Genomic DNA, 14,696 nt, shown 5'->3' with positions numbered 1-14,696 from the left:
TTTGATTGGAGATGTTTGATGTGAGTCTGGAAGGAGAGTTTGCAGTCTAGCCAGACACCTAGGTACTTATAGATGTCCACATATTCAAGGTTGGAACCATCCAGGGTGGTGATGCTAGTCGGGCATGCGGGTGCAGGCAGCGATCGGTTGAAAAGCATGCATTTGGTTTTACTCGCGTTTAAGAGCAGTTGGAGGCCACGGAAGGAGTGCTGTATGGCATTGAAGCTCGTTTGGAGGTTGGATAGCACAGTGTCCAATGACGGGCCGAAAGTATATAGAATGGTGTCGTCTGCGTAGAGGTGGATCAGGGAATCGCCCGCAGCAAGAGCAACATCATTGATATATACAGAGAAAAGAGTCGGCCCGAGAATTGAACCCTGTGGCACCCCCATAGAGACTGCCAGAGGACCGGACAGCATGCCCTCTGATTTGACACACTGAACTCTGTCTGCAAAGTAATTGGTGAACCAGGCAAGGCAGTCATCCGAAAAACCGAGGCTGTTGAGTCTGCCGATAAGAATTTGGTGATTGACAGAGTCGAAAGCCTTGGCGAGGTCGATGAAGACGGCTGCACAGTACTGTCTTTTATCGATGGCGGTTATGATATCATTTAGTACCTTGAGTGTGGCTGAGGTGCACCCGTGACCGGCTCGGAAACCAGATTGCACAGCGGAGAAGGTACGGTGGGATTCGAGATGGTCAGTGACCTGTTTGTTGACTTGGCTTTCGAAGACCTTAGATAGGCAGGGCAGGATGGATATAGGTCTATAGCAGTTTGGGTCCAGGGTGTCTCCCCCTTTGAAGAGGGGATGACTGCGGCAGCTTTCAATCCTTGGGGATCTCAGACGATATGAAAGAGAGGTTGAACAGGCTGGTAATAGGGGTTGTGACAATGGCGGCAGATAGTTTCAGAAATAGCGGGTCCAGATTGTCAAGCCCAGCTGATTTGTACGGGTCCAGGTTTTGCAGCTCTTTCAGAACATCTGCTATCTGGATTTGGGTAATAATAATAATAATAATATATGCCATTTAGCTGACGCTTTTATCCAAAGCGACTTACAGTCATGTGTGCATACATTCTACGTATGGGTGGTCCCGGAATCGAACCCACTACCCTGGCGTTACAAGCGCCATGCTCTACCAACTGAGCCACAGAAGGACCAGAAGGACCACGGGTAAAGGAGAACCTGGAGAGGCTTGGGTGAGGAACTACGGGGGGGCGGAGCTGTTGGCCGAGGTTGGAGTAGCCAGGCGGAAGGCATGGCCAGCCGTTGAGAAGTGCTTATTGAAGTTTTCGATAATCATGGATTTATCGGTGGAGACCGTGTTTCCTAGCCTCAGTGCAGTGGGCAGCTGGGAGGAGGTGCTCTTGTTCTCCATGGACTTCACAGTGTCCCAGAACTTTTTGGAGTTGGAGCTACAGGATGCAAACTTCTGCCTGAAGAAGCTGGCCTTAGCTTTCCTGACTGACTGCGTGTATTGGTTCCTGACTTCCCTGAACAGTTGCATATCACGGGGGCTATTCGATGCTATTGCAGTCCGCCACAGGATGTTTTGTGCTGGTCGAGGGCAGTCAGGTCTGGAGTGAACCAAGGGCTGTATCTGTTCTTGGTTCTGCATTTTTGAACGGAGCATGCTTATCTAAAATGGTGAGGAAGTTACTTTTAAAGAATGACCAGGCATCCTCAACTGACGGGATGAGGTCAATGTCCTTCCAGGATACACGGGCCAGGTCGATTAGAAAGGCCTGCTCACAGAAGTGTTTTAGGGAGCGTTTGACAGTGATGAGGGGTGGAAATAGACTAGAAACATGATAGAAACATGATTTAAGTAAAGGCCGATTTGTAATTCATATATACAGAATAAAAAACAGTACATCCTGCCAGCACGCCCACAAGCATGCTGAATGACGCATTGGAGGAAGCGAGGAATGATAGAGTAACAATCCAGGCTATTTGCTCTGAGACCTGCATAATAATGTAATGAAACAAGCAGGGAGCAGGTTTCGAACCCTCAACATTCTAGCCCGAAGTCCAGCACGCTATCAACTGTGCCCAAATGTATTAATTGGGGTTGGGGCCGATTGTGGCTAAAAACACTATCAAGGGGAAAAAGTATTATTAGTTTTTCAAGGCATAGCAGGATGGGCTATTTAGCTGAACAATAGACTATTCAACCTTTTTAACTAAATTATTGTCTAATAGCTGAGCCAACATGCAACAAGTCATTAGGATCTACCTACACACGGTTAATGTTCTGGGGGAATAAATGTGTGTGTGTGTGTCATTGGTCCCGAGGGGTGCAGCGGTCTAATGCACTGCTTCTCAGTGCAAGAGGCTTTTTCTACAGTCCCTGGTTCGAATTCCGGGTGTTCGAATTCCGGGTGTATCACATCCGACCGTGATTGGGAGTGCCATAGGGCGCACAATTGGCCCAGCGTCATCTAGGTTTGGCCGGGGTAGGCCGTCATTGTAAATAAGAACTGGTTCTTACCTGACTTGCCTCGTTAAACAAAGGTTAAATTTAAAAAAACAACTGGCCGCAACTGCAGCCCAATCAATAGGAGGTGAATAGTGGTGCTGAAAATATAGCAAACTTGTTGGTGTGCAAGTGTTGCCATTAACAGATGGAGAAAACAGTCGAGCAATTCAGTTCAACAATAATCTTCAATTAAGCCCTCTTGTAGTTTGTAGTCTATTTCTTCGGAGCCTAGACCTATATAAAATATCTTAGCCTACCTCAGCCAGTTATGAAGCTTAACCTGTTGCGACAAGCAATCCCGTATCCGGGAGCGTAATTATAGCCTCAAGCTCATTACCATAATGCAACGTTAACTATTCATGAAAATCTCAAATGAAATGAAATAAATATATTGGCTCACAAGCTTAGCCTTTTGTTAACAACACTGTCATCTCAGATTTTCAAAAAATGCTTTTCAACCATAGCTACACAAGCATTTGTGTAAGAGTATTGATAGCTAGCATAGCATTAAGCCTAGCATTCAGCAGGCAACATTTTCACAAAAACAAGAAAAGCATTCAAATAAAATAATTGACCTTTTAAGAACTTCGGATGTTTTCAATGAGGAGATTCTCAGTTAGATAGCAAATGTTCAGTTTTTCCAAAAATATTATTTGTGTAGGAGAAATCGCTCTGTTTTGTTCATCACGTTCGGCTGAGAAAACCCCCCAAAAATTCAGTCATTGCAACGCAAACTTTTTTCCAAATTAACTCCATAATATCGACAGAAACATGGCAAACGTTGTTTAGAATCAACCCTCAAGGTGTTTTTCACATATCTATTCGATGATAAGTCATTCGTGGCAGTTTGGTTTCTCCTCTGAATCACATTGTAAAATACATGCATCTGGAGATTACGCACCAATTTCGACGGAGGACACCAGGCGGACACCAGGCGGACACCTGGTAAATGTAGTCTATGGTCAATCTTCCAATGATATGCCTACAAATACGTCACAATGCTGCAGACACCTTGGGGAAATGACAGTGTTCCTGGTGCATTCACAGCCATATAAGGAGACATTGGAACACAGCGCCACAAAAATCTGGCTCACTTCCTGTTTGAAGTTTCATCTTGGTTTCGCCTGTAGCATCAGTTCTGTGGCACTCACAGACAATATCTTTGCAGTTTTGGAAACGTCAGTGTTTTCTTTCCAAAGCTGTCAATTATATGCATAGTCAAGCATCTTTTCGTGACAAAATATCTTGTTTAAAATGGGAATGTTTTTTTTATCCATAAATTAAGAGCGCCCCCTATATCCAAGAAGTTAATCTTCTTGATCTTTTTTTCATGTAGCAATTTTGAGCAAATTGCTCAAGGGCCATCGTTGATTAGTCTGTGAAGATGATGTTTATTGAATGTCTCGCCAGCCTTGATCAATGCCAGGGCTTGCACGACGCAAAGTTCTTTGTTTGTCAGACGAGTTATTGGAATCATTGACTCACTCACGCGTTGAAAAGGGCGAGGAACAATCAATGCCGGGCACACCAGTGAGCTCTGGAACTCCACCTCCGACAGGCAGAGTCAACATGTGTGATGGCTTCGTCAGGTCTTCGGTTCACACTGACATTTCCATTCCTCTTCTGACAACAGAATTTGACCAACTGCTCACTTAAGATATGTGTTGACTGAATATAAGCCTGATATATGTCTGCTTTCTCCAGAAAACTGATGGAAAAGGCCCCTTTAGATATTAATATAGTGTCCTCCAATCCTCTTAAGTGCAATTATTGTCGGAGAGTCACATCATTGAAAATAATATTTGTAGATATACTGTTAAGTGGTGTAGGTCTTATTTATTTAAAGAGCATATTGAAGTTAGAAGCCTACAACTATTTTAGCACTGTTTCGCGTTGCTCTGAGGGGACTCTTGAGACAAGCCTACTCCTTCCTCCCCATCGGCGATTTGAACCCCGGTCTCTTGTCTGTACGACATAGTGATTCTTTAGCTAAATAGCCCAGTACTGTACTGTCGTGTTGTACAGCGCCATATTTTCCATTCCAGCAGGTACCAGTCAAAAGTTTGGATACACCTACTCATTCCAGGATTTTTCTATATTTGTACTATTTTCTACATTGTAGAATAATAGTGAAGACATCACAACTATGAAATAACACATGGAATCAGTTAAGAACAAATTCTTATTTACAAGGACAGCATACTCCTTCCTCCCCAACGGGCTGCATTCTGTAGTACAGACACAGCCTGTTCTCCCTTATGTAAGAAATTAGGCACTTTCCCATGTTTTACTACAGTATCTATTGTAGACTGCACAGTAGCCTAATAAACACATTTTGTTAATAAAATAATGATAAAAAATACTCTTTCAAAATGCAAATGTTATTTACTTATGGATCCATAATGAATTATTATGGGAATAAATATCACCGATTTACAGAAATATTGGAGCAAAGTTGAAGGCGAAAAATTTTCAATCCTGTAGCCTACTCCCGACCGTCACGTTGTACAGCGCCATATTTTCCATTCCATCCTAATGGAAACCCAGAGGGTTTATTTTTTTCTCTGAATAGGAACAGCATAATATTAATCAAATGAATTAAGCCATTTTTTTAATCAATCACATATACGATGTTATTACAAAAAAGGTTTTAAATTCTCTGGTAATGCAAATACGGAATACTATCAAATGCTTCTCAAATGCCCTCTGGTGGTAAAACTAGCAATAATTTGTAGTAACAGAAAAATGTCTGACAATTAAATGACGGGCCACAGAATGCTGCGGCAGCACGCAAGGTGTGCCGCAGTATGACACAACTTTTAAAGGAGGAATCGCTGTACATGTTTAGTGTCTGTGCATGTCAGTTTTTTGTCAGTATAAGTAACAACATATGTTTGCTTATGTGTGTTTTGCTATATGAACTAAGAGCAAATTAGTTTTTTGTGTGTGCATGTTCCAGCTCCTTTCCCAGGGGGCCTTTGGGTACCTGCTGCCCATCATCTCTTTCATCCTGGCCTGGATAGAGACGTGGCTACTAGACTTTAAGGTTCTACCTCAGGAGGCTGACGATGAGAACAGTGAGTATGGGAAACTCTCCCATTTCACTCCTAGGGTGCATCCCAATAATATCTCTCTTCTCCTGAGGTGTACACCCGTTCACTAATTCCCACAAATCTAAAAGCATTAGATTGGTGGAGGTATGGGCTAGAGGGAGTCTTCACCAGATATTTCAACAAATAAGTAAATGAAAGGAAAGTGAACAAATGCACACTTCGGGAGGAAGAGATAATTGGGACGGAGCCCTAGACAATCTTCTAAATGGACTTATTTTGATTCATACTCACACTTTACAGAAACGGAATAACTACAGATTTGAAATCATAATGTAATATAAAAACACATGAAAAGTAAAATGGGTTACATATCCTTTTGTCTTGATTGGAGTCATTTTGTAATTGTTAAAAGCTCAAATTATTGTAGTGGGTCTCTTTTTTTTTTGAAAAACAAACGTGCAATTGTTCTTGCTGCCACAGTGTTTTCCTTCACCGCATTCAGCAAAACATGACCGCATCTGTATATACAGTGCGTCCGGAAAATGTTAAGACTCCTTCACTTTTTCCACATTTTGTTACGTTACAGCCTTCTCTTAAAATGTATTAAATAAATTTCTTTCCTCATCAATCTACACAAAATACCCCATAATGACAAAGCGGAAAACAGGTCATTCAGACCCTTTGAGACTCGAAATTGAGCTCCGGTCTGTTTCCATTGATCACCCTTTGACGTTTATACAAATTGACTGGCATCCACCTCTGGTAAATTCAATTGATTGGACATGATTTGGGAAGGCACACACCGTGTCTTAAGGTTCCACGGTTGACAGTTCATGTCAGAGCAAGAACCAAGCCATGTAAAGTGACTGTTCTACTGGATGTCATAAGGTGAATGCACCAATTTGTAAGTCGCTCTGGATAAGAGCGTCTGCTAAATGACTTAAATGTAAATGTAATGAGGTCGAAGGATTTTGTGTTACAACCTGAATTCAAAATGGATTACGTTGTTTTTTTTTCTCACCCATCTACACACAGTACCCCATAATAACAAAACATGTTTCAATAAATGTACATTACTTGCAGAAATATCGAAATTACATAGGTATTCACACCCCTGAGTCAATGCATTTTAGAATTACCTTTGGCAGCGATTGCAGCTGTGAGTATTTCTTGACAGCAATTTTAAATTCTTGCTTTTCAAGATGATTTTAAGTCAACTGTAACAAGGCCAATGGGAACATTCAATGTTGTCAACTCGTGTATTTTTGGCCTTGTATTTTAGGTTATTGTCCTGCTGAAAGGTAAATGTGTCTGTTGGAAAGCAGACTGAATGAGATTTCTCTAGGATTCTGCCTGTGCATAGCTCTATTCTGTTTGTTTACTCCTGAACTTATTTAGCCAAAACAAAGGGATTGAATTAATTACTTATTGGCTGAAGACATTTCAGCTTTTAATTTTTAGTTGATTTGTACACATTTCAAAAAAACATAATTCCACTTTGACATTATGGGTGTATTGTGTTTAAGCCAGTGACACAATCGCAACACATTTTTATACAGGGTATAACACAACAAAATGGGGAGAAAGTCAAGATTCGTGAATGATTTCTGAAGGCACTGTACAAGTGATACTATGTTAGTGACACTTACGTGTCATCATTGTGTTTTCATCCCATCAGGATTTCTTTCTATAATGGACGCCCCTGAAAGGACCTCATTTGTGCAACCAGGACCACTTTCAGATGGGCAGTTCTACTCCCCACCCGAGTCTGTGGCAGGTGAGAATGTGTGAATCTAAGGTTTGAGTTGAAATTTTGCAGGCCTGTTTGTGGATTGTTTTCCATAGAGAATGTTGTAGCTGTTTTTAAACTGGGTTTAATCTCTGTGTGGGATTCACAGTGTATAAGTAAGTGTCTTTTTAAACAACATAAATGAGAAATTTTGTTTTGGTACCAACGACTGGTATGACAAATATTGGAGAAGCGACCAAGACAGTATGAAGTGTCATCAGAATAAAGTAAAAATCTCATATCCGTACACTCTGTGTCACCGCATGGTGATATTGTCATTTTCAAATCCACTTATTGCCCAGCTTATTTCCTATGTCTGTGTGTTTTGTAATTTTCTTAGATCTATTTGACTTTTTGGTGTTGTGCTCCGTTTGTAGACTCTGATGAGGAGCTGTTGGACGATAAACATGACCCGGAGAAGGCTCTTATTTAACAGGTAACTATACTGTCTTTACCACTCAAACTAATGAGGCGGGTAACTGAATAAAATCTAAATAGTATTTTTGGTGTTTAGAATGGTGCCTATAACAGGTAGGATTTATTTATATAATTTATAAATAAGCATTTATAACATTCAAGCGTTATGGATGTTACATTTGCACGCAAAATCACAACTTTAATCTCTCACAGACAAAAAAATAGAAATGGACCTTTTGATGTGTGTCTCTAGTACCATTTAGGGCAGTGGTACTCAACTTTTTCAGCGGGGACCCCAGATCTAATGACACAATCTTAAAATCTGTACATTTCGATTTTTACGTCAACAAATAACCTTAAATTCATTGCATTTTCATCTCTTATCAAAATTAAAAGAAACAAGCAAAACATTTCTCTAAAATAGTATTTAGTTAATTATCTTTCTCAATTTTTGTATATACAATCTGTACTCTAAATGTTTTGTTCCCAAATTATTGTTGGATTTTTTTGGGGGTGACCCCACTGCAGCACCCCGACTTTGAATACCCCTGCCTTAAGGCATCTGCATGCTTCCCAGCCGGAAGAGTTTGTGGATACACTGCTGTTCAAAAGTTTGGGGTCACTTAGAAATGTCCTTGTTTTTGAAAGAAAAGCTCGTTTTTTTTTTTGTCCATTTAAAATAACATCAAATTGATCAGAATAAATACAGTGTAGACATTGTTAATGTTGTAAACATCCAGTGAAATTGCAGAACGCGAAATTCAAAATACAAAAATCGTAATATTAAACATTCATGAAAATACAGGTGTCATACATCATTTAAAAGCTTAACTTCTTGTTAATCCAACCGGGTTGTCAGATTTCAAAAAGGCTTTACTGCGAAAGCATACCATGTGATTATCTGAGGACAGCGCCCCACATCAAATACTTTTTCAACCAGCACACAGACATTTATTTTAACAGTTTTAGAAACTTAAGTGTTTTCTATCCAATGCTACCAAGTATATGCATATCCTAGCTTCTGGGCCTGAGTAACAGGCAGTTTACTTTGGGCACATCAGTCATCTGAAATTCTGAACAATAACCAGTATCCTAATAAAGTTAAAGAAGCAATACGACTGGCCTTCTTTAAACAAGTTGAGTATCTGGAGCATCAGCATTTGTGGGTTCGATTACAGGCTCAAAATGTCCAGAAACAAATACTTTCTTCTGAAACTCGTCAGGCTATTTTCATTCTGAGAAATGAAGGCTATTCCATGTGAGAAATTGCCAAGAAACTGAAGATCTCGTACAATGCCATCTACTACTCCCTTCACAGAACAGCGCAAACTGTCACTAACCAGAATAGAAAGAGTGGGAGGCCCTGGTGCACAACTGAGCAAGAGGACAAGTACATTAGTGTCTAGTTTAAGAAACAGACACCACAAGTCCTCAACTAGCAGCTTCATTGAATAGTACATGCTAAACACCTGTCTCAATGTCAACAGTGAAGAGGCGACTCAGGGATGCTGGCCTTCTAGGCAGAGTTTCAAAGAAAAGCCATTTCTCCGACTGGCCAATAAAAAGAAAAGATTAAGATGGGCAAGAGGAACTCAAAAAGACTACTGTAATTTCTGATCAATTTGATGTTATTATAATGGATAAAAACTGTGCCTTTCTTTCAAAAACAAGGACATTTCTAAGTGACCCCAAGCTTTTGAACACTTGTGTGTATCATGATGACGTTTATGTGCATTTTGTACTTCAATAAGGTTTTTTCTTGGTTGTTTGTGGGGGGGGGGGTGTACATTTATTTTCTCAAGGCCAGCTGAAGTTTGTGAGCTGACATGTACGCCCCTTGGTCTGAGATTTGTTAACGGTAGGGATTCTAAAATAAAATGTATCTTTCAACGAGAGATGACTCATTTTCAATGCACCTTTATTCATTGAGAAATACTGCACCAACCATCTTAGTTAGATGTAGAATCGTACGACTAAGATCTCATCGGTAAAAATGTTAAACTTAATGACAACTCAAGAAATCTTTCTTAGATTAAATCTGACTTTTTAGGAATTGTATACTGGCTACGGCATCTCAAAATGGACAAATGGTATTATTTGCTGCTTTTTTTCTCATTTTTCAAGAGAAGGTATTTTAAGGGAGTTTGAGCACACTCGTCCGGTTTACCTTGTAGACTTCGGCTGGCCAGACTGAAACATGCTGATTGATGCCTCTAGGGGGAGTGTATAAGTGTATATCGAAAAAAGTGAACTTCAAGAGAAATTGGAGAAATAAAGCAAATATGAAGCAGTATGGATGCCACATTAAATAGACAAGCTTTTTGAACATATTAGCAAAAGTCTTAGGTCAAAACATGGCCGTTCTCAAGGAATTCCAAAACCATAAACCAGCCGTTTACATGATTACTTTTCAAAAACAACAGTTATGGATGTTAGTCTGAAATCCTGAAATCTATCAGGATAAGCATAAGGCATAGTACCTGCATAATTAGTACCTGCATAATTAGTACCTGCATAATTAGTACCTGCATAATTAGTACCTGCATAACCTGCACAGTTAGCCTTAATAGTATACACAGCCAGGCACCACACTCTAATAGGTTAACCAGTATATTGTAGACTCAAAGATACGTTTTTTTTTTTTGTATAAAAAATAATCTGAAATATCGTAATGCAAATGAGGCATGTGCCTGTACTGCCAATCCACTTTCTGGACACTGGATGAAGTCTGTATATTTTGGGGGGCTCATTTGAAGAAGACACTCCAGGACTATTCCGTTTGTTGATTAGCACTCTTATCTTTCTATCTAAAAAAACTTGTACTGCCATGTATGAGAGATACGTTTTCCAAGATCATCTTAGCTAGAACACATTTTCAAGATATCAACAAACTATAGTTTTGGCAGGTCGGTTAGGATATCTAATTTCTCCAACAATTGTTTACAGACAGATTATTTCACTTATAACTCACTGTATCACAATTCCAGTGGGTCAGAAGTTTACATACACAAAGTTGACTGTGCCTTTGAACAGTTTGGAAAATTCCAGAAAATTATGTCATGGCTTTAGAAGCTTCTGATAGGCTAATTGACATAATTTCAGTCAATTGGAGGTGTACCTGTGGCTGTATTTCAAGGCCGACCTTAAAACTCAGTGCCTCTTTGCTTGACGTCATGGGAAAATCAAAATAAATCAGCCAAGACCTCTGAAAAATAATTGTAGACCTACACAAGTCTGGTTCATCCTTGGGAGCAATTTCCAAATGCCTGAAAGTACCACGTTCATCTGTATAAACACCATGAGGCTACGCAGCCGTTACACCGCTCGGGAAGGAGACGCGTTCTGTCTCCTAGAGATGAACGTACTTTGGTGCGAAAAGTGCAAATCAATCCCAGAACAGCAAAGGATCTTGTGAAGATGCTGAAGGAAACGGGTACAAACTTATCTATATCCACAGTAAAATGAGTCCTATATCGATATAACCTGAAAGGCCGTTCAGCAAGGAAGAAGCCACTGCTCCAAAACCGCCATTAAAAAAAGCCAGACTACGGTTTGCAACTGCACATGGCAACAAAGATTGTACTTTTTGGAGAAATGTCCTCTGGTCTGATGAAACAAAAATAGAACTTTGTCCATAATGACCATTGTTATGTTTGGAGGAAAAAGGGGGATGCTTGCAAGCTGAAGAACACCATCCCAACCGTGAAGCAAGGGGGTGGCAGCATCATGTTGTGGGAGTTCATTGCTGCAGGAGGGACTGGTGCACTTCACGAAATAGATGACATCACGAGGATGGAATATTATGTGGATATATTGAAGCAACATCTCAAGACATCAGTCAGGAAGTTAAAGCTTGGTTGCAAATGGGTATTCCAAATGAACAATGACCCCAAGCATACTTCCAAAGTTGTGTCCTTAAGCCATTTTGCCAACAAAGTTAAGGTATTGGAGTGGTCATCACAAAGCCATGACCTCATTCCTATAGAAATGCTGTGGGCAGAACTGAAAAAGTGTGTGCGAGCAAGGAGGCCTCTAAACCTGATTCAGTTACACCAGCTCTGTCAGGAGGAATGGGCCAAAATTCACCCAACTTATTGTGGGAAGCTTGTGGAAGGCTCCCCGAAACATTTGACCCAAGTTAAACCATTTAAAGGCAATGCTACCAAATACTAATTGACTAACTTCTGACCCACTGGGAATGTGATGAAAGAAATAAAAGCTGAAATTATTAATTCTCTCTATTATTCTGACATTTCACATTCTTAAAATAGTGGTGATCCTAACTGACCTAAGACGGGGAATTTTTACTAGGATTAAATGTCAGGAATTGTGAAAACAGAGTTTAAATGTACTTGGCTAAGGTGTATGTAAACTTCCGACTTCAATGATCCCTTATTGATGTCATCTATTAAATCCACCTCAGTCAGTGTAGATGAAGGGGTTAAATAAGAATTTTTATGCCTTGAGACATGGATTGTGTATGTGCCAATCGGAGGGTGAATGGGCAAGGCAAAAGATTTAAGTGCCTTTGAACGAGGTTATAATAGTAGGTGCCAGGCACACTGGTTTGAGTGTCAACTGCAACGCTTCTGGGTTTGTCACGCTCAATCGTTTCTCGAAACTTCCGACTTCAATGGACATCCAGCCAACTTGACACAACTGTGGGAATCATTGGAGTCAACATGGGCCAGCATCCCGGTGGAACGATTTCGACACCTTGTAGTCCATGCCCCGACAAATTGAGGCTGTTCTGAGGGCAAAAGGGGGTGCTACTCAGTATTAGGAAGTTGTTCCTAATGTTTTGTACACTCAGTGTAAATTGTATTCGCAAAGAAATTGGGAAATGATATTATTTTATACAGTTGCTCAGAGAGATTTTGTTCAAGTTAATAAAACAAAATCTCAAAACGGCAAGTTTAACTAGGCAAGTCCGTTAAGAATAAATTCTTATTAATGCTCCGGCACCTTCGCCTTTTTGAGAGGATATAACCTTTTTACAAAAGGTTTTATGACATTTACATTTAAGTAATTTAGCAGACGCTCTTATCCAGAGCAACTTACAATTATGAGATTGAAAAACAAATTAGGAAGGATCGTAAAACCATTCCTCGACGCATAATCTTTCTAGATAATTGATATCCTTTGTCTGCGCTTATGGACGGCCCTCTTCCTGCAGAAAAGTACCTCATACTTACTGTAAAATATTGTGGGGGATCTTTGATGTTATGGGGCTATTTTGCTCCCACTGGTCCTGGGGCTCTTAAAGTTAACGGCGTAATTAACTTTACCCAGTACTAGGATATTTTAGTCAACCTGGTTGCCTCTGCCAGGAGGCTGTTTATTAAAAATAATTTAATATAGCAATATAATATACAATATAGTTAAGTATTTATTTTAAGAATGCCAAGAATTTTGGATCTGACGTGTGTGTGTCTGTGTGTCTGTGTGTATATTCTAATTCCTAATATTGAGTTACACCCCCCACCATTGCCCTCAACAGCCTCAATTCGTCGGCGCATGGACTCTACAAGGTGTCAAACATTCCACTGGGATGCTGGCCCATGTTAACTCCAAAGATTTCAGCAGCTGTCAAGTTGGCTGGATGTCCTTTGGGTAGTGAACCAATCTCGTGGGAAACGTTTGAGCGTGAAAAACACAGCAGTGTTGCAGTCCTTGACACACTCAAACTGGTGCGCCTGGCACCTACCACCATATCCCCCATTCAAAGGCACTTACACAAATGGCGCGTCTCGGAACACACAACTCGCCGGTCCTTGTCACGGATTGGCTGTTGCAGCAGATGACCACACCAGGTTCTATCAGCTACAAATCAGAGTCTGCCATGGTGGGCACGCGATCACCAACACTGGACAATTGAGTGGAAAAACATTGCCTGGTTCGACAAGTTCCTGTTTCGTGTTGAGTCAGGATTTGGCGTAAGCAGCATAAATCACATAACCCCATTAAGCCTGGTGTCAACGGTATAATGGTGTTGGGAATGTTTTTCTGGCACATGTTAGGTCCCTTGATACCAATTGAGCAATGTGTCTATGCCCTGAAGAATTCTGTTCTGGAGGAAAAGGGTTTTCTGACCTGGTACTAGATGGGTGTACTTAATAAACTGGCTGCTGAGTGTATGTGTAAATATACAATTTGAATGACTATTGTCAAAATGTCATTTTGTGAATGTTGACATGAAAATACTTCCATAATACATAATTTCTGGTTTGATTAATTATGTAGGTCATGATATAATTGGTGTTTTTGTTTGCTTATAATATGCTTTGTTTTGTTTTTGAGAAGTACCAGTGGTCATCCTGGGAGGTGAAACCCATTTGAAGATACACAACCTCTGCGTCTAAAGTTACTCAAGTGCTACCAGCAGCTGCCCCATCTAACCACGGGGAAGACTTACGACCACTGCATGTTCTTTATTCCTCCAATGAGAGCTCTGTATTCCTCAGCCTATCACCTTCTACACACCTGCTTCATGTCCCGTCGCCTCTTCACTCAAGCTTCCAAACAATTATTTTTAAGAACTGAGTGCATACTGTTTTGTTTTTGTTGCCAGATATAAGTTCCTGATGTGCTTATTCTTGTATCTCTTGCTGATATGGTTAGAAGCCTCAAAATCAGTTCAGAATTGAAGACTGAGAAGTCCGCATGGGCAGTGGGTGCCAGTTTCAAGTGTGGCTATAGGGCTGTTGAGCTCTAAGGATGACGCTTGAATATAAATCGATTACGCAGGGGGAAAAAAATGTATTGATGTTAAGCAAACGCCTTCGGACAGCTGTCAAGGGGGGGAAATATAGATTACATAACCAACACAGCTGTGCCTGCATATGTAACGACTTCAGTTGGTAATCTATATATGTCTGAATGCATGACTTTGGGAACTCAATGACAATGTTTTTTGATTTCTTCTTATGACTACCCTCTCTTCATCATAGGAAAGA

General features: G+C 40.5%; 1 protein-coding gene across 1 annotated transcript in view; it reads left to right on the top strand.

Moving 5' to 3' along the window:
• stard3nl (STARD3 N-terminal like) overlaps positions 1–14,341 on the top strand; it is a 33,248-nt gene extending 18,907 nt beyond the window's left edge. The window contains exons 5-8 of the mRNA XM_052477335.1: positions 5,441–5,558; positions 7,213–7,311; positions 7,701–7,759; positions 14,044–14,341. Of these exons, the coding sequence (XP_052333295.1) occupies positions 5,441–5,558; positions 7,213–7,311; positions 7,701–7,756 (273 nt within the window). The 3' untranslated portion in view covers positions 7,757–7,759; positions 14,044–14,341. The remainder of the gene's footprint in view (positions 1–5,440; positions 5,559–7,212; positions 7,312–7,700; positions 7,760–14,043) is intronic.
• The last annotated feature ends 355 nt before the right edge of the window (positions 14,342–14,696 follow it).

The sequence above is a fragment of the Oncorhynchus keta genome, chromosome 23 (assembly GCF_023373465.1).
Source record: "Oncorhynchus keta strain PuntledgeMale-10-30-2019 chromosome 23, Oket_V2, whole genome shotgun sequence".
Taxonomy (NCBI): Eukaryota; Metazoa; Chordata; class Actinopteri; order Salmoniformes; family Salmonidae; genus Oncorhynchus; species Oncorhynchus keta.
This window is presented reverse-complemented; position numbering and strand designations above follow the sequence as displayed.